Below are 21,045 nucleotides of genomic sequence, written 5' to 3'. Positions count from 1 at the left end.
TAATGTGGTCAAATTTTGATCATATAGTAAGTTCAAATACAGGGTGACCTTAGCCATTGGACAAACCCTGATATCCCACGTAGGGTTACTTCTCAGGAATATTTTTTTAATTAGAACAAAAGATAAAAATAAATATTTTCAAACAAAAATTAATTCCAATGATCGACAACAAAAAGAAACATACTGTAATTTGCAATGTTTTTGACAATTTGTTCGAAAATGTGCTGCAATGATGACATTTGTCAAAAGTCAGAATCTTATTAATGTCATAAATAATAAAGATAATCGATAAGGTCGAAGAAGGTTTCATACTATTTATAACCTCAGGAACTACTAAAACATACAGGCTGCTCCAAAGTAAAAAATCGGAATTTGTTAATTTCTTCGTAACCGCTACACCGGTTGTTATGATACTTTGTATACTGATTCTATAAAGCCTAATGCATATGTACATTACGGCTTTGTCCAATGGCTAAGGACACCCTGTATATCATTATATAGGCCTCCTGATTATCTATTTTGCATCCAGGCTTGTGGCGTGTTGTTTCGCACCGTAGCGTAGTTGAACCGCGGTGCGTGTTGACGTTTTGTTATTCAGTAACAACAACGACAACGTCGTGCCTGCGAAACACCGGTTGCCGTATATACCGGTTCCATTTGGCAAATAAACTATATGTACAGTTAGCTGCAGAGATAGTTGTTTGTTTAGGTAGATAGACAATTTCGAATTTGTGCCTATGTACAATCAGCAAAACTGACAAAATATTTTTTCCCCTCACTAGCTCGGAAAGCCGTCTTTTATCCTTTAAAACAAGCGGGGAAAAACGCATTTTATCCACTAGTGGGGAAAGTAATTTGACCTTGGGTGGAGCGTGTTTAAGTAGCTTGACAGATAACAAAACGTAAAACTCTCATAATAATGGTTCGTTCGATATTAATTATCATTAAATAAATGGTTTGAGAATCTAATAAAAACTACCAGATTTAGCCTTATTTAATGATTTTAAGTCATAAACCTTAAAATTCCATAATAAACGTTTGTTTTTTAATAATTATGTTAAATATAATTCTGAACGCACAAGTTAAGTCGATGCAATTTCAAAACGCATCATTGACATTTCATACGTCAGAAATGTCAACATTGTCAACGAAAATTTTACTTAATAACTTCTCACGTAAAAGTACAGAATTTCCAGAGTTTTTTGTTATAATATCGTAAAAAAATGAGTGATTCCAGTTGATGAAGATGATCTAACGCCTGTGGATGTTGCACTTTCCTCGCTATAGTGAGGGGAAAAGTTTTGTGTTACACACGGGTGCAAATGTATTTTACTTCTCGTGTGTTAAAACACTCGCGGGTAAAATACAACTTTGCACCCTTGTATAACAAATAACTTTCTTAATCCTTATCGCTAGGTCGATCGATCTATCGAACCAATTAAGAATATCCCACATTTTTGTATAATAAATACTAAAACGTGACCATCCTGAAAATATACTAAAGATATTTTTATTGTATCAGTAGATTGCAAGTGCTAAGAATTTGGAACCAAATAAACCCAAAAAAGTAAGTTCTTATAGGTACTTAAACAGTTTTTTTTAAGTCCCGTATGAAGGCAATTTGGCTTAAATTTAGAAAATTATATGTTAAATATGTTTCTCCAGGTTTCCCTACACAAGCTTACTGAAATTACGCGAGAAGTCTTAACAAGGGTAAACCAAAATAATTATGTGTATCCATTACCGTCGTTTATCACTAGTAAATAGAATACCACATATAATTACGCGTCGAGCCTCCTCGTTAATATCAAAAGGCGACCAAAATTAACGACATTGCGCCTTAGGGCTAGCGCGGTGAAATTAACCCGAGCGGGCCCCTACCACGAAACTACACATGAAACTCGTGAACACAGCGCTTTTCTGACGAAGTCCACAAGATATCCAAGGGATACGTCAAATAAGAATCAATTAACCGTCATTTCCTACTCTTCTTCTTCTTCCTGCCCTTATCCCACGTTATGTGGGGTCGGCACAACATGTTTTTCTCTTCCATTCTCCTCTATCTTTCGTCACCTCAGCATTCACTCCTTTCTTTCTCATATCCTCTTTCATACAATCCATCCATCGCTTTTTGGGTCTACCATACGCTCTCCGTCCATCAACATTCATCCCTAACATTCTTTTGCCTATATGGCATTCATCCCTCCTCATCACATGCCCATACCACGCTAACCTACTACTTCTTATCTTCTCCGTTACTGGTGCTACTTTCAAACTTCCCCTAATATACTCATTCTTAATCCGATCCTTTCTCGTCACTCCACACATCCATCTCAACATTCTCATTTCCGCTGCGTGCACTCTTCTTTCATCCGTCACTTTCGTCGCCCAGCATTCTGATCCATACATTACAACAGGTCTCACGATCGTCATTTCCTACTAACAGTTGGAAATAGGAAATACTATATAGATGACCAGGAGCTCATTTCTCGAACAGTTAGTATTAGGCTAATATTATTAGTGTGTTGGCATGGCAACCCATACAATTTCACAGTTCGTGAACTAATAATATTAGTCTAATACCGTCTGAGAAATGGGCCTCAGTAAGTTTATTTTGAATAGGTACTATCAAATAATAAAAATAAATCCTAACTTTTTCACGTTTGTCGTTATATAATGAAAATAACCCAACCCACGGTCAAGGGATATTTTTTTTCTTTTTGATATTATATGATATGTCTACACTTAACTGACATCTTCAAATACATTTTGACTTAGGTAATCTATTATTTCGACGACTAGGTGACCGGTTTAAATTTATACTAGCGACCCGCCCCGGCTTCGCAAGGGTAGTTCAACTAATTTACACAAAACTTTTACAAATTATACATATAAACCTTTCCTTGAATCACTATATATTAAAAAAACGCATCAAAATCCGTTGCGTAGTTTTAAACATACATAGCATACATAGGGACAGACGGACGGACAGACAGCGGAAAGCGACTTTGTTTTATACTATATAGTGAAGCGCAAGCAGTAACATTTCTTACCTTATAATATAAACTTAATAGGTATGATTTTTTTTGATTTTTTATTGTGATAGCCAACTACAACACTTTTACTAAATACCTAGTTATTAGACTTTGTTCGCTCGAAAATTAACACCAGGATTAGGTATATTTTCCATCACGAATGAAGCGGTTGAGAAAACAAATAGTAATACCGTCGAATTAAGCAACCTTCGCCTCTGCGGGCAGGTTAATAGCTCCCCCATTTGTTTGCACCTCGGGAGGCGTTTTCTTTAAAATTTACCGGTACGCGGCGCGGTATACGGAGGTGGCACCGAAATTTGCTCTCGAACAAGCTAAAATGTAAGTCATTGAGCCCTATTCTAATTAACTTTACAGTTTTGTAACTGATTTTGTCCTCATTTTTTAAAGAATTTCACCATTCAGGATTTTTGATTTAAGTAAGTAAATATAATTATAAATGAGATTTTATAATCTTGTATCAGTCTTTTTATCAAAACATTTAAAAGTATGAAATAGATCGCCAATTTGTGAGTGCATTCAAATGAAAACTAACGTTTCTATTGCATATTTGCAGTAACTTTACATTGAATAAATAAATCCATTGCATTTATATTTACTTCCCCATAACATGTAGTCGTAAAACCAAAACAAAGCAAATAAAGCCTTAGCCAAAAAGTATTGAGCGCCCATATTTATGTCTGAAATAAAATTAGAAACCTTTTAATACTCAAATATGAAAATGTAACTACATACTCGTACAATGACGTCAAATAAAATGTTATAAAAATGTAGTACAGTCGCCATCAGATATATCGGAAAGGCCGGGGTGCTCAAAAATATCTGAACACGCACTTTAACGCTTTCGGAATAGGTGTTCAGATATTTGTGAGCACCTTGGCCGCTCAATATATCTAATGGCGACTGTACGGTCGGTTCAGAGTAGTAGGTACAATACTAAGTTGTGGGATGCATCAAAACGTTTGCCTGTTGTCTGGAGCGTTGGAAAATTTTCAGTTCAGAAAAGTTTTACGAAACTTTTTTTCGCTAACTCACGGTTTGGCCCTTGAGGAATCGACGGTTTGATGTCACCGTGAAGTTGGTGCTCCGGGGAATACCCGGTATGGTCCCGGATACTTAGAATCGAATACGATACACGGCGACGGAAAAGGAAACACAACAGCTGTCTGGATATAAATAGACCCATAACTAATCCAGATCTAATCAGAATACTCAAAGGGTTTAAGGAACGCCGTGGCTAATAATATAACTATGCTATGGTAGTCTAGCCAAAATCATTTGTGATTACCGTAGTAGGGTAAATATAAAGTAACAAACATTTCAAATCAAAAAAAGATTAAATAAGGAAAAAAATATATAACATGAGAAACTTACTCATTTGCTCGAAGCATTGGATAAGTTGTTGCGAATTAAGTCCATCACAACCATCACATCACAAAATGTATACGGAACACAACTTTTGCATCGCAATAATCATGACTGTTTAATAGTAACATATTCACTAAAATCAGCAATTATTCAAGCATATTGACACTGACATAAGGGTATTTTTATATTTTATTTGTGTACACAGTATTTTCTCCGAAGGAGGTGAAATATTTTAAAGTCTATGGGTAATTGAAAATTTCAAAATCGGCCACGGCCCGTTTTCAGCCCAATCTACAAAACTGACAAAACTAGGTCAATATCCCAGCTTTCTGTAACGAGGCCACATGTCCCTTTTTAAATGTAAAACACCAGTGTCTTTTCAGTTATTTTCAATTTAAACTCGCAGTTGCTAACTTTCGACGTGAAACATTCCCAACACTGTCGAACCGCGACCAACAACAGTTTCAAATTCTCAAAGCTAACAATTGCCATAAAAGTTGAATGCAAAGATAAACAAAGAGATTCGTCTTCTTTCCGGGCGAAAATAAATCTTGCAAGGAAAGAACGTCGCATACGCGCTAACTGAAAATCAACATAGCCGCCCCTTGTTTGTCCATTAGTTGCCACAGATTGAGCAAATATGAGAGAAATGCCGGTCAAAGATACTATGTTTTACTTTGTTACTGCACCCTGCTTTTTGCCGACAATGCTCATAAAACTTATTTAGTTGCAAAAAAGTTATGTGCAATACATTTGGTTTGAGCCTTTATATATTATTTGAAAACGGTTTCGTACCGAGTGTTATTATGCGTTTAATAAAAGTTTAATGGAAAGTTTTGTATTTCAATTACAAAATACATTATAAGTACTTTCTCTCACTACAAAAAATAATATGCGTTCGTTGCAAAACTTTTTGGATGTATATAAGGTTTGATAGTTTAATATATTTATGTGAACGCAGTACAACATGAGTAACACCTGAAAATGACACATGTCAAAATACAACATTGATTTTCGTTGCGTTTATTTTTAACATTTTACGACTTCTGCTATTTCCTTATTTTTATAAACGTATAGCATTTACTACGCCATTCATTTTTATGTGATACTTATTTAATAATATATCTAAACTAGTAAACATCTGTTTCTAAAATGATTCATACAACACAAATCGGTCAAATGACTACAGAACTACAGAATATCGATTTTAGTACATTGACTCATAAGGATATTCTCGGCGACAAATTATTCAAACGAAGACGTAGTGTCATCATGGCTACTTTAGGTAAACCGTCTTAGTATTATATTGAATAGTTGGTTACAGCTGCAAGGCATGCGATCATTTTGACACCCCATTTACCTAACATGTAGCCAAGGCTCGGAACCGTTTTTTCTTCATACAAAAAATACCAGTATTATAAAGTTATTTTTCGTTCTTTGGTTTATTATTTCATTTTAATGAGACAATCTAATAATACGAAGTTGTTACCTAAATATATGATGCAGTCCTACGTAAAAAGCATAAAATAATTAAAAATGTTGGGCTATTACGGGTTTTTAAAAAAACCGGTTCCGAGCCCTGCTTGTAGATATTTTTGAACATTAGTTATTTTTTAAATCGTACCTATTCCACACCTATTCCAGCAAACTGCGTGGTCACTGCCGTTGACGTTCAAAAGCTTATGGAGGCCGGCTTGAATGTAGCTCGATTCAGGATGTCCCACCAGTCCATCAAGGACAATATCAAACTTCTAGGCAAAATTAAAACCGCCACCGCCAACTGCTGTCAGAAATACGGCGTGCTGAACTGGCCTCTTGCGACTTGTATTGACCTGAAGAACTGCACTGTTAAGACAGGCATTCTTGAACAGGTATGTAATTTGAATATAAAACGTCACATTTCGTTACCTGTCAACAAAAACTTACTTAAGTACCTAGAGTGTGACTATGATCAATCGCACAGTCAGTTCAAAAACCTACAGAAGCTCCTAAATACCTTGATCGAGATACCACCAATAAGTCTAAATTATACCAAATAGTCAAATTTTTTTCAAGTAGGTAACCAAGTTTTACTTTTAAAATAAAGTTCAAACTTATTTTTAGGACGTGCCATACATTATATTACGAAAAGACAAGGAAGTCCAGCTCACTTGCGATGTATCGTACCTCAACAAATGCAACACAAGTAAAATTTTCGTTGATAATCCTAACCTTGCGAGTGAAGTGCAAGTTGGTATGGAGATAGCTATAGACGGGGATGAAATCGGTCTTGTCTGTACTGAGATTGTGAATGCTAAGAGCATTAAAACAGTGGTTGTAAAAAGCGGCAAATTGAGAGACATATCCGGTGTTTGTTTTCGATGTTTGAAAACTACGAGGCCTTTCGTTACGAAGAGAGACTCAGATGTGATCAAATTTGTCGTGGAAAATCAGGTAAGTAAAATTTTGCCTGACGAGAAAATAATATCAAATGTTAGTCACATCCAAAAATGTTAGTCAGGTGCATATATGAGTGTTACAAATTATGAATATATAAACCGTCCTTCACACCATACTACAAATATAAGCATGTACATCCTTGATGTTGAAGGTGGACGCAATAATTATTAACCATGTAGAGGACAAAGAGGGAATTAAAACGGTAAAGAAGTGTATCAGCAAGAAGTTTCAGCGGCCCATCATTCTATGCAGCATTAGCACAGAAAAGGCTATTGATAACCTTGATGAAATATTGAAAGTAAGTACATTCTTCAAGTAGGTACACATACTTACGCTAATAAGATAAAATAGGGTTTCTTAATTGTCCGTGTAAGATTATGATTAGAAAAAATGAAATTTTTATTATTAGCTACTAAACTCTTTTTTTTTAGGAATCTGACGGAATCATATTTTTAAGAGAATGCCTACCGTACGAAATGAGCACTACGTATAAATATAGATTGAACAGCATACAGAAGTGGGTCACAGCAAAATGTCAACAGGTAAAGAAGTCAATAACATGTATGTATAATGTATAATAAATGTAGGTTTATTATTATTATTATTTATTATTCAGAGCCCACTGTGTCCCACTGCTGGGCAAAGGCCTCCCCCCTCTTTTTCCACTCGTCTCTGTTTAATGCTATATCCGGCCAGCCTGTCAAGAAGGAGTCCAAGTTATCCCGCCATCGCCGACGAGGTCTGCCGGATCCCCGGTTAGACTCGTGGGGCTCCCACTCCGTGGTTAACTTGGCCCACAAGTCATCCGGCATTCGGCAGACATGATCAGCACAGTCCCATTTCAACTTGGCCGCTTTCCGAGCTACGTCTATTATTTGAGTCTTAGAGCGCAGCGTGGTATGTAGGTACTTACGTTAAATATAAGAATATATAAACACTAGAAAAAATTAGACTAATGACGCAGACCCGATTGGTAAAGTTGTTTTTTTTTATTATTACATTATGCAGTATATTATAGAACTGTCATCCCCAAATGTATAACTAATTAAACAAATTGTAAAAACCTTAGCTAATAAACATCGGGGTTTTGGGTGCGGGAATGTTTTACAGTAGCCAAATAATAGGTAAAAACTGTAATAAAAGAAACTTTTTTAATATTTCTAAGCTCATTTTGAGCTTAATTCCTATTTTTAATAGTTTGGTAAGTAATTATTTTATAATAAAGAAAGTTTTAAATAGAAATCATCCCCGCACCTAAAACACCGATGTAAACGGTTTATCTCACGTATTTTTAGTCACTCGCACGACATTGTAATCTTTCTATGCCCTATATTTAAAATCAGGATCTCCGTATCCGCATGTTCAATATGGCTACAATCCGAAAAATAGTCCCCGTAGTCTTTCCCAGAAATAAGAAGCGACAACACCTACTTACTTCGCGCATTTTTCGCTTCCTACAACAATGGTCAACCTTACTTTGCGCTGACATAAAGTGCAACAGTCCATTTCGTTACCTAGTCCGTAAAGTTAAAATTTTAAAGGAAACGGGGGGGCGGGGGGGTGTTTCATCTTATTTTGATACGACCTTGACTCAAGGTCCTTGAGTGAGCCGCTAAAGCTGATTGGTCCTCACAAAGTCATAACAAAGACAGGGATAGTTTCATAAGTAATCTGGCACTTATTGGTGCACGTAAGATGTTAGATGAATAGCCTCAAGGTCGTATCAAAATAAGATAATATCAAAACATCATCATCAGATTGTTAAGACAGAATCGGCTTCTTGCTAAGGTAAAACGTCACATCTCACAAGATGTACAGTCGCCATCAGATATATCGGAGCTGCCGACGTGTTCAAAAATATTTGAACACGCCCTCTAATGCCTTGAAAGTAGAGGCGTGTTCAGATATTTGTGAGCACCTTGGCCGCTCCGATATATCTGATGGCGACTGTACCTTCAAGTTTTAATGTATGTAATGTAATTAGTACAAGTTTTAATGTTTCCTTTAATTTGCACAAGGCATTCAACTCGAGACTACAATAGGTAGTTCGCAATAAACTCCTCTCCTCGAACTCTACTTGAATTAATTAACAGTAGCTCGAGAATGATTTGATTATGACTGCTCCAAGTTCAAATGCAAGTTACTACCTCATTATATGTATTTGGAATAACAGTATTGGTTTTCCTTAGGTAGTTTCATTTTATCAAGTTTTTGGAAATTCTGTTTTTGAATCAAGATGGGAATTCTCATAGTACATAGTTACCATGGCTGACACAAGGGCCATGTTCAAATATTTGCGAGCACATTGGCCGCTCCAATGACTACCGTAAAAGAAAGTTAGGAATAAAAAAAGGTTTTTTTTTATCGCGTTTATTGTAGTGTATAACTAGCCTTATGAACCGATTTTGCATGTACAACCAGCCTTAAAGTTTATAGTCTATGATGGTTCATTATTTTTGGTATGTGGGTATTTTTCACCCGTTGACCACGAACACTGTAAAGAGTTCGAAACGTCGGGATGTATTATAAATTCAATATACGCGATATAATCCGTATTCATAGTTTTATTTCAATAAAAAAAGGTTTTATTATACATTGTACTAATCCCGCTTTCTTAAAATGATTATGTTTAATGTACGTTAAGTTCATCAGCAAGAACATAAAAAAAATACTGAAGACTAAAGTTATACTAGTCTTGCTTTCTGACATGATGAAGTTTCATATACCTTGAGATTTATGGTTCGTCCGCACGAATACTTAACTAAAAAACTAAAAAAATACTGATGACTAACTAATTTTCAACATTTTCTAGGCAGGCAAGCCAATATTTCTTTCAGGCGGCGTAATGCAAAGCGCCATTCGCTACGGTGTGACCGAATGCAACGAGATCGCGGACGTCACCAACGCCATCCTGGACGGTGTGTCGGGGTTCATCCTTAAGGTGTGGGGCGTGATTTTTTACGAGCTTTTACGACTTACATTTAGAACTTACAAAAGTTGGGTGACAATGCAATATTATGGTACCATTGAGCTGATCTTATGATTGAGACCGAAGGTGGCACATAGGTTTTTTTTTTGTGTCAGATATAATTAGGATTTAGGGTTTAGGAGGATTTGGTGATACTGATAGTGATAAAACAACGCGACCTGTTTGGGTTTGTTAAAATTGACTTGATCAGTATTAGTAGACTATTGAAAGAAAAGTATAGTCAGCTCACAGCTGTATATGCTTGCATCAAAAAGTTATGTTAGTTTTGTTGTAATTATGTATGCTTATTTGTAAGTTTATGGGCCACTAGCTGCCTGTTTTTATTTTTATTTAATTTGATTTCAAGGACTGCGACGACATTGACAACGCAATAGATGGGGTGAAGCTGTTGGACGATATTTGCCGCACTGTGGAGCCGTATACTTGTACCAAAAATAGCTTTTGGAGACTTACCAACCAGGTACATTATTTTATTTATTTATGTTTTTATTGTATTACTCTGTCTTTGTAAGTATTAAAATAGGTCTTAATTAAAATAGTATTGAACAAGTTTTTGGAAACAAATCAAATTATTTTATAAAATATTTTGATTTGTTTTTTCTTTTAAGTAGTCACACTACTATATATAAATTATTATAAACTGTAATAGATGTTATATATTAAAGAAAAAAGTGACGAGGCCCTCCAGTGGTGAAGGCAGGCCTTCACCACAATATATGACATCTATTACAGTTTATAAAATAGTATTGCTTAACTCCAAACGAAACTAGCTCCAACTCGAGAAAATGGGCATACTTTGTTAGATGGGGTTTTATTTTATATATAGTGGTGTCTTCAATTACCAACCTGATGGTGTTTGCAATAGGCAAATCTTTAAGTCACATTAGAATCACAGTCCTTATCAAATTTAAAAAAGAAAACACGATCTCTTGCTTTTATTTTCCCTTTTACCTGCCACGAAGCGACCTTCGTGTATTATAGAATAGAATAGAATTATTTTATTCGTAAGCAGAAACAAACGAGACATTACATAATATTAAAAAAACATACAATAAGATTAAAGTGCCACGAAATGGCCTCATCTCAGCATGTTGCTGGCGGCAGTAAGAAATATTTTATAGGTCAAAAAATTAAAATTCTTGCGAATATCCCTTACATGAAAATGCCATTTTTAGTCAGATCGTGTGTCTCGTTTTTACTTCATTCGACTCATTATTAATTAGTTTTCCACTCCTGTGTAAGTAATTTTTATTTCCTTGTCTTCAGTACTTGATGCCGGTGAACGCAGCAGAGGCGAGCGTGATGTCATGCGTAGCTTTAGCAAACCAATCCAATGCTCAGGTCATCATTCTACCGACGGTGACAGGGCGCACAGCCAAGGCTCTATGTCAGGTCTTATTTTACGTCCTATCACTACCTATAAGTAAAGTACAAAAATTTACGAAAAAAAACAAACTGGTTACAAAAATATTATAGCTTATATCACTTTCAAGACCAATCTATTCTGCCTCACAACTTTCCAAATTCCTAGCAACAACATGGTCGATACCACGAATGTTGACAATTCCGAAATCTTGTTTCTGTTTGTGTTTAATCGTTTAACAAAGACTTTCGAAGAGATCCCTTACAGGGATAAGTTCGCCTTTGTACATTGTATACTTTCTGTTTAATTGTATATCTTAACCTTTACTACTAATAAGTAAATGTAATTAGCCTAGAATAGCCTAGAAAAGCCTAGAATAATATTACTATTGTGTGCCCTTACAGGGTGTCATGATCTGACTTTATATTATGTAACACCTATTATGTACATGACAATACAATAAATAAATGATAAATGATAAACCTGTCTTATGTGCAATAAAGTGTTTACATACATACATACTTTGTATATTGGACATACTGAATAACTTTTAAAATTAGGATGTGAAAGTCGATTTCTCTTCAAAACGTAGATATCTAAAAACGTCTTAGATAAACTCAAAAGACCGTCGTCTTGTGCAGATAAGACCGTGCTGTCTGGTGCTGGCAGTGTGCACTAACGTGAGGGTCACCAGGATGCTTCAGCTATACAAGTGCATGGTGCCATTGTTGTACTCGGGTGAGGGTGTTTTCTTCTTGTTGAGTAGTGAAAAATTAAAAAGGTGTGAAAAAAATGTGCTGATATTGGGTCAGATAGACTTCCTCTAAGCGGAACACAGCGACGGCGAACGAAAACAGACAGCAGAATAATTGCACTAGGTACGAATTACTTTATTAGTTCTCTCTTTCTATTATATAATTGTAACTTGGCAAGTTTCAACTATTTTAGAAAAACGGATGTTTTAAGATCACTTAAAACTTGAGTTGTATGTTTATTGGTTTAATTTAAGGACTTTTAGAGCTCATAAACAAATAAGCAATGTCGCTAATCATAAGGGATGATCAATATGATATTCATAATGATGATCATGTACCTAATGTTCTGTCACGGAGATAAATAAAAAGAGCAGCGGTCACAGCACAGTAATAACTCATAATCACGATCATCTGACTAAAAAAAGCAAGTTGTCTATAATATCGTGATTCGTTTCTAGGGGAACCTTCGAAGAGGTTTTACCTCACGCTAACCGCACGCATAAACTTCGCCGTGGAATACGCAGTGAAGCTGGACTGGCTACACTACGGGGACACGTACGCGGTCCTGAAGCGGGCCACCGACGGCAGCTCGTACTGTGACATGGTCAGCATACTGACAGTGGGCATTTCGAATAAGCCGATGGTTGAGTAAGTATCGAATTGTAATAATTATGTTTTTATGACATTTTCAAGTCAAGGGTATTTTTATGCAATGTACCGGGAGTAACAAGCGAGCCTGCGAAATAGTCAGCAGTTGTCCATTAATAACTCAATACAGCATGCCTAATAAACCTATAAATTAAGTGTTTAAGGTGCTGATTTTTAAATTGCAAACAACAGCGACGGATTACAAATGACGGATTTCACAATAAAATACGTACATACCTATGACCCATACACTTTATATTGCATTCTTCAAATTCAAAAAACAATGGGAACAAAACACATTTACTTCTCCAAATACAATTTTTGTTACAATTTACTCTGTTTTTGCAGATGCGAAGATGATGAAGAAATTGAAAAAGATAAGGACGTCAGCGATCAAACCCAATGTCCAATAAAACAGACTTAAACATTTGAAATAAAACTATGAAAACGGATTATATCGCGTATATTGATTTTATAATACATCCCGACGTTTCGAACCCTTTACAGCGTTCGTGGTCAACGGGTGACGGGTCAGACTTAAACTTCTAAAGTTGGTTTAATTAAACTCCTTGACGAGGTTTTCTCGAGGAATTACATGGGTAAACAGGATTGACCAGGTTTCTAAAGAGTCAGCCACACGCATGGGACACCTCTGGGGCAGCACGCGTCCCTAGGCTGCGGTAACCGCTTTCCATCAGGCGGGCCTTATGCTTACGGACCCTTTAAATCTCTATTCTCAAATAGAGACCTAAAGAACAATAGGCAACTACCGCCATAGAGGCCACAATAATTAATGAAAAATAACTCAAGTCTTGGGTAATAAATAATAAGTGTTATTTTATTACTCGCACCACTAGACATTCAAATTACCCCTGAAGAATGAATATGCCCGATGCATCCATAACATGATAATATAATTCGCCGATAATGAGCGTCACAATTAGGGTCACTATACAAAAACGTGAATTGTGGAAACCATAGTGGATTTTCATTTAACTTGAACTTATACCATTTTCATCGTACATTTACCATGCTGCTAGGTGATTATATTCCTAATCTTTTTTTCGTTTAGTTTATATGTTTAACAATGCTTTTTGCATATATTTAGCTTTTACCCTTTGTTTAATACTACACAAAAAATTTAACAAAGAGGTTATACTTTCGTATTGGACGGACGAAGATTTTATAGATGGCACCCCCTTGGGAGCGCTGCCGTTTCCTTTAACAATTTGTGTTGAGCACTGGCCATGGATTGCTATCTCATTCCAACCGACGGAAAGCTATCGCATCAGGCAAATAAGTACAATGTAATCTCTCAGTTGTTGATGGTTACCGTACAGGTTTAAAATATCCCTTAAGAGGACATAATTGGTAAATTATTGTACGTTTACGTTACTTTTGTTTTCATTTAATTTTGTTACCAATGAAAAGAAACATAGAACCAGTCCAACACAGACTTCAGCCTTCAGCACCATTAAGACGGATCAAGAACTTGTTTATGATTTTCGTTACATTGCGGATTTTGTTCGATCGACAGAATTCATTGTATTCTGTCTGTAGTTACCAATGTATTGAATACTGCATGATGTAAGTTCTTCCTCCGTGTAAATGGAGCTTTCAAGATCGCCGTTATATTGGATTGGTTAGCTCGCGTCTAACGCTCAACTGCTCGAAAAGCAATCGTAATAACAGCCCTGTATGACTCCAACCGTGGGCCGTCGGGGAATACAATTGAAACTAAGATATTTCCTCAGGCTTTTTTGAAATCAGATTATATTTTTCTAAAAAGAAACGTTTGTTGCTGATAAAATATATTCAGCTGGTTTAGAAAAAGCTACCTCGTTTTAGTATGTACAAATTTTGTGGCGATTTAAAATAACTATAACTTACAAGAAGCTGCAAAAGATGAATGAAGAAGGATTGTCTCATGTAGATATTTACAAAGTTTCAATTGTGCGCTCGTTGTTCGTTCTGATCTATGTAATGGAGATTGTAAAAGCTGCGCAGATGATCCTCATAACCCGGCTTACAGCCCCATAAAACAGGACTTAAATAGTATTATGTGTGCATTGTTGATTCGTTAATAATAAGACAAGTGGGGAGATGATTCATTTTAACTACGTGAGACGGATTCATCCCTCAAAATACAAAAAGCCAAAATTCTGCGTTGATAAATGACTTCACAGTTTTTAGTACTTACAAAAATAACAAATATAAATCGTTCAAACTTAATTTCCAAATCGCAACAACAGCTAATTTTGAATAGGAGTGTACTCTTAGGTACGATACCTACATTTAAAATGTTGTCGTATTCGAATTCCGAAATTTAAACCTGAATTGCTTTCCTCAGCGCAATCCATTTTTATTTTCATCTCTCGCGAACGTCGTTTTGATCCCCCAATGGTTTCCCCACAAATAAGGCTTGTCTTTGTTTATTTTGGGCTTTATTTATTTTTCTTGCGTTGTTACCGACAGCTGCTTTACTTTTTAGAAGTGAAAGGACGTAACTGTCATGAGTTTCTTGCGTGATTTCAGCGTTTCAGTTTGAAGTTTCAGCTTTGTTTATCGCCCCGCCTACCTGAAGACCCGGATTCTTTAGTACGCGCTAATTTACCACTGACTTCTCTAAACAGACACGGTTTATCCGCTTAAACCGATGGCCGACAAAGGCTTTTTACGATTTCCGAGTAACGAGTGTAAACGATTTTATTTTTTTCCACTCTATCGAGTATTTATAAATAGGTACACACACCCAATTTAATTTATCAAAATATTGATAATAATGTAGTACAGCCTTCGCAACTAAGCGTTACTTACATTTTCTTTTTTTGTAATTATTGTCACTTTATCTTTTATGTGACTAATGTCATAAGCTGTCATAACACTGTTGACAAGTTAATTTCATAAGAATATACGAAGATAATATAAATATTTTTTGGAACTAATTTATTTTGTAGTGTGTAATAATAACATGGTGTGGCCTACAAACCATGACACTGCGTTAGGCGAAGTAAGTAAATAAACTACCTAAGTATAATCGCGTTAAATACAAAATTCGACTTACTTTTATTGGTAGGTAGTCGGACTTTAGGCTTAAGATGAGGTAAGTTTTGACCTTGGTACGATCGCCCAGAAGGGATCTAATCGCCATGGATAATTATAATTTGCTTGAGTCCGATACCCATTACCTACTGTGACAAATAACTGAAATAACAATCCAATCACTACTTATGTAAAACTTATCTTCCAAAATATAGTATGACGCTATGGAACTGCCTGGACAGCAGTTGCCCTCAGCGAATGCAACTACACCCCTTGACCACCACCTAAACCTTGATATCAAGGCACCTCCTGGATGCCAGCGTCTCACTGGAATCATCGCTTCTATGGGTAACTTACTATCAACTGTCAACTCTGGCGAGTAACATTATTGATAAAGGTTTACTTTACAACAGATCCAAAAACGATGCTATGTTGCTATGTGGGATTCAACTATAGTTTCCCCTAGTATTTGCTGATAAGTTTGAAGTTGATGAGTTTGTTAGTTTTTTCGATCGTAAATATTGTTTTTTCAGGTAAATCCACAACAGACGTTGAAGTCGTAGAACAAATGATAGCAGCTGGGATGAATATAGCCTTGCTAAACTTTTCATTTGGCAGCGTCGAAGAGCATATAGAAATGATCAAAACTTTGAGACAAGCTGCCAAGAACTACAGTGTCAAAATGGAGAAAATGGCTCCTGTCGCGATTGCTGGTCGTCTGTCGGGTAAAAAAATTAGGACTGGGCGGATAGCTGACGTAATTAAACATTTACTCAAACTTCAACTTATTTTTGATATGTGATTGATATTTTTGACGGTGAGTCTCATGAGCAATCCAAGACAATCCAAGTTACGACGGGTTGTTTTAAATAAAATTGATTTCATAGTTATTACTAGTGTTTCATTTTTTAGAGTTATGGTGATACTGTTGACTTGAAAACTGGAGAAACAGTAAGACTAACATCAGACGAAACATATAAAGATAGATGTTCCACATACACCATTTTCGTTGACTTCATGTACTTGGCAGATCAAGTTAAGAAAGGGAATAACATTTTGTTGGACAACGAACGTATTTCTTTGATAGTAGAAGTCATCTCCTCTACAACAATGACGTGTAAAATTGAAAGGGGTGGGCAGTTGGGTTCATATAAAGATGTATTTATACCTAATGTGCTGTTAAATATGCCTAATTATTCTGAAAAAGACAGAATGGATATTGAAATGGCTAAATCCCACCAGGTATATACAATCACTACAAAAAATCGATTAGCACCCAATGTCACACCAAACCCTTTATTTGTAGGAACAATAGAAACATTCATTGTATAAGTGCCATCGTGTATATTTATACTTCCTTTTAGCTTTACTATCATCACGCTTTAGCCCTAGCCTTATGAGTATCTGTCTCTTCCTTATAATTTTATTTATCCGTATGGCTGTTTTTATGGAGTCGGTTATAACCGCTACCATTTGATGTTGAGTTATTTTTGCATGTAGCTACATCAACTTATATTTTTTTGGATGACTAGTAAGCATTTATTAGCTTTACAATAAAGCTGTTTATTATTTTCCAGCTCGATATTTTAATCGCTCCGTTTGTGAGCAGTGCCGATGCTATTAGAGAGTTAAAACAACTTTTGGGCGAAAAGGGTAAAAAAATTGCAATCATATCTCAAATTCAAACTATCGCAGGATATCGAAATCTTGATGAAATACTCGATGTAAGTTACCATATTTTTTGGCCTATCATAAAGACAAATTGCTAATTTAACTTATGTACGTTCCATGTTAATACTAGGTATTTTTTACAGGCGACAAATGGAATAATGATTGCAAGACAAGAATTGGGTTCAGACATTACTCCTAAAAAGTTAATATTAGTTCAAAAAAACATGATTGCTCGCGCTAATAAGGTAACTTGTTAGATTGATTTCATATCCACTCAAATAAACATAATTTTGCTTAACTGGAAGATAAGCATGATATGTTTTATGAGATAACAGCTGCTGCGGGTAACCCAGTTGCTTTCTTTGATGCGAAGGCTACTTTCACAACTTATGGATAATTCACATGACTCTACTGTCCTCAGTGAGCTACTAAAACATACAGTTGTTTTGTTTCAAGGCTAATATCCCCGTAAGCATTAGCAGCCAACTTTTAAGCAATATGAGACACCACTCGCAACCGCTACGGTCAGAGCTGCTGGACGTATCGAACTGCGTGTTAGATGGAGTTGACGCCCTGGTGCTGACTGCGGAGACGGCGGTCGGGCAGTATCCGGTGGAAACCGTCACCTGTCTAGCCAAGGCCTGCAAGGAGGCCGAGGCATGTGTTTGGACGAGGCAGCTGTTTATGGATATGATTGACACGGTATATTACGTTGTATACACGTAAGATGTGTGTTTGTGATAAGATAAGATAAAGATAGTTTATTGTTTAAGTAGGCATATTACAATGCGCTTTATGACTTATGAACATCAAATAAAGCTACGCCGGCTCTAATCTGTGTAACGTCTAAGACAAGTAAGTGCTTCAAATGTGACAACTTATGTAACTTTGGTCGTCAAAAGCTGACATTTGCCAATCCAGTGACTGCAATAGCTATATTATAAGTATATATGTTACGGGTAATGTTAGAAGATTAATTAAATTCAAGTTTACCCTGGTATAACTAGTATTACCCGAGCCTTTTGGGTAAAGTCCGAAAATTAAAACAATATTAATCTGTATTCGGCGTTTACCCTACTTAGGGCGGCACGGCACCCTATGAGGTAGAGAGCATTACGGCTCAAAGAATCTGGAATTTCCTGGATTCAACGGGCATTACGTAATGAACTAAAGGACCGTCACAACTGCCTGGTCGACGTGGCACTTAAAGGCCCGCAACACCCACAATAACAATAATAAAAGAAGACGTTGCTAAGTTTTATGAATAAGGGGGTTACTTGAATATCCCAGTTGATCTTGAATATCCCATCCTATTCATCAGGACCTAACTTCTAAGTAACATGAGCCGAGTACTTTTTTCTTCTAAACACTTGTCACGTGTTCTGTCTTCAGAGCCCGCTCCCCTGCAGCAAACCGGTCGCCATCGGCCTCGCAGCTGTCCTGGCCGCGCACCGCACGCTCGCCGCAGGCATAGTCGTGGTCACGTCGACTGGACACACGGCCCATATTGTGTCTCGCTTCAAGCCTCGCTGCCCGATCGTGGCTCTCACTAGATACCCGATTATCGCCAGGCAGCTTCATATGTGGAGGGGAATCATACCGTTGGTATACGAAGGTATCATTTTATGTCTTTAATGATAATGAACCTGGCAGCAGACTTTATTTATTGTATGTAAGGTAAAAGTTCAAGCAGTTAAATAAATGGCCACTTCATAGTCTACAGCTCACAATAACCCGTCAGTAATATTACATCCAATACTTAGTTAATATTTAAAATAGGTACATATAAAGTTCATACCAAGACTGACATTTCAATATTATGCCGCTGATTGCCTACCTAATTTGATCTCTATCTGTGATCTGTAATCGTCATCAACTCAAAGGTTTCTTCCAATTTTCTCTTACTAGGACCAACTCTTTGCCTTTCTGGGACTATACGTTTATCCGCCAATATATTCCAGACCAGCCCGATCCCGACTGGTTGGTGGACGTGAACCAGCGAGTGGCCTTCGCCTGCAAATGGATGATGGAGCGTGCGTTCGTCAGAGTGGGGGACCCTCTCGTGCTCGTAACGGGATGGCGCGAGGGCCAGGAGTTCACGGAGACCATGCGGGTTGTGTACGCTAACGCTGATTGAACTGTTTTGTGGTAAATATAATATAATGCAACAGAGATATTCGTTTATTGCGCACTTGAAATGTCTTATATGCCAAGTACGTTTAAGTAAAAGGTATGATAGTAAGCCGTATACATATTTCCCATCGACATCGTATAAAAAAAATCTGTGAGATGGGGATTTACAATCAATCTACAATATATCTACCTAAAGAAAGATATTTTAAACTTTGGAATAATTGAAAACCACACACGCGTACAATATAAAGTATTAATATTCGATAATTTGTTATTTAACCATGCTAATTCACCTTCTCAACGAAACACTGATTTAAACTTTCACGATTTTTACTCATTATTATTCACAACGGCGGCGGGACTTAATCGCGTGAAATAAGTTTTAAATTTACCTCCGACGTTTCGAGGACGGCGTTGTCCCCGTGGTCTCGGAGAAGACTGGCTAATCAACGAATCCTGGTATTTAATTGTAACTACATGCATATATAGTAGTTTTATGGTTTGTTCCGGATTGGACTTACAAATTGTAAACTAAAATCCCCTACTACTGTCGTATCTGTCGCAGCTTACATATCCCTATCCAACCTGTGTCACAGTGTCTAAAATTAATGGGATAGATCTCCCGTCAAATCCCGAAACCACGATGCATTTGCGCCGCGCCGGCTCCGATCGCGTCACGCGGTCGCCGTCAAAGAGCGCTAGCGCTGGTCGCGCAAATTTGCGCCACTCTGAGGTGCCCGAATTGAATTTATGTAACCTAGGCTTTGGCGCTCATGGTCCTTTAGGGCTGCCAACTACCAACCCTACCCTATGGTTGGCTCTGCTTCTCCTTCTTCCGCGCGTTATCCCGGCATTTCGCCACGGCTCATGGGAGCCTGGGGTCCGCTTGACAACTATATAGAGACCGCATGATAGTAAGCGGCCACAACTGTATGTACTCCGGTGAACACAGTGTATCCTGGCAGTGATATAATAGAAGAAATCATAATAATCCGTCTAAAAATTATCTCACCTTGAAACTTGAACCTTTTTTTTCTCAATTGTTATTACCTAGTCATCTCAAATTGTATTTTATCATCAATTGTAATTATAGTACTCACAACTGTACTTAGACATGCCGTAATGCGCTATTTTGCTACTTACTTCATTTCAACGAAGTGAAAAACATGATAGACATGAGAAATTTTATGGTGAAGATTTTGTCTTATTGTTCAATCGCAAGTACAGTGTGTATAAAGTGTGATCCCAGAGAAACGGCTAATATTGGCACACGTAGCTTGTGGCCGATAGCCGCTCTCGGCTTTGCTTGTGAATTCTCTTTGCGATCATGTTTTTTAAATTTTCAATTTGGAAAATACAGCTTTTGCCCGCTTAAGCGATTGGACATTAAGGTTGATTGAAACGCTTGCTTGCTGAAAATATATCGTCGTCCTTTTTGAGAATGGATGAGCGTATTAAAAATGCTTGAATCTATTAAACAAACTTCTGTTTGCTCATTTTACTGTCTACGTAAAAAAGGACAAAAGTCAAAATTAACACTCGGTGTATTTTTTCTAGCTATGGAATACCTAAAAACATCGACAA

General features: G+C 36.8%; 2 protein-coding genes across 2 annotated transcripts; both read left to right on the top strand.

The window, feature by feature from the left end:
* The first annotated feature begins 5,423 nt into the window (after positions 1-5,423).
* On the top strand, positions 5,424-13,039 carry LOC134743357 (pyruvate kinase-like). The gene is made up of 11 exons (XM_063676748.1): positions 5,424-5,706; positions 6,066-6,292; positions 6,525-6,854; positions 7,012-7,158; positions 7,292-7,402; positions 9,673-9,801; positions 10,196-10,309; positions 11,116-11,241; positions 11,854-11,950; positions 12,426-12,615; positions 12,964-13,039. Exons 1-11 carry the CDS (start codon positions 5,574-5,576, stop codon positions 13,037-13,039), a joined length of 1,680 nt encoding a protein of 559 aa, XP_063532818.1. The 5' UTR covers positions 5,424-5,573.
* Positions 13,040-15,493: 2,454 nt separating this feature from the next.
* LOC134743371 (pyruvate kinase-like) lies at positions 15,494-19,522 on the top strand. The gene is made up of 9 exons (XM_063676763.1): positions 15,494-15,625; positions 15,873-16,005; positions 16,191-16,414; positions 16,570-16,899; positions 17,235-17,381; positions 17,472-17,573; positions 17,785-18,030; positions 18,721-18,943; positions 19,290-19,522. Exons 1-9 carry the CDS (start codon positions 15,587-15,589, stop codon positions 19,463-19,465), a joined length of 1,620 nt encoding a protein of 539 aa, XP_063532833.1. The 5' UTR covers positions 15,494-15,586; the 3' UTR covers positions 19,466-19,522.
* Positions 19,523-21,045: the final 1,523 nt, after the last annotated feature.

Source organism: Cydia strobilella, chromosome 8 (genome assembly GCF_947568885.1).
Source record: "Cydia strobilella chromosome 8, ilCydStro3.1, whole genome shotgun sequence".
Lineage (NCBI taxonomy): Eukaryota > Metazoa > Arthropoda > Insecta > Lepidoptera > Tortricidae > Cydia > Cydia strobilella.
The sequence above is the reverse complement of the archived record's forward strand: the minus strand, read 5'-3'. Positions and strand labels throughout refer to the sequence as shown.

What these genes read in the sequence shown, in the direction of transcription:
- LOC134743357 (XM_063676748.1), top strand. Translation starts at nt 5,574, where the DNA reads ATGATTCATACAACACAAATCGGTCAAATGACTACAGAACTACAGAAT. An exon ending in AATTTGTCGTGGAAAATCAG is followed by an intron (nt 6,855 to 7,011) that starts GTAAGTAAAATT and finishes TTGATGTTGAAG; the next exon opens with GTGGACGCAATAATTATTAA. An exon ending in TCGAATAAGCCGATGGTTGA is followed by an intron (nt 12,616 to 12,963) that starts GTAAGTATCGAA and finishes CTGTTTTTGCAG; the next exon opens with ATGCGAAGATGATGAAGAAA.
- LOC134743371 (XM_063676763.1), top strand. Translation starts at nt 15,587, where the DNA reads ATGGTGTGGCCTACAAACCATGACACTGCGTTAGGCGAA. An exon ending in ATGACACTGCGTTAGGCGAA is followed by an intron (nt 15,626 to 15,872) that starts GTAAGTAAATAA and finishes TCCAAAATATAG; the next exon opens with TATGACGCTATGGAACTGCC. An exon ending in ATCTTGATGAAATACTCGAT is followed by an intron (nt 17,382 to 17,471) that starts GTAAGTTACCAT and finishes TATTTTTTACAG; the next exon opens with GCGACAAATGGAATAATGAT.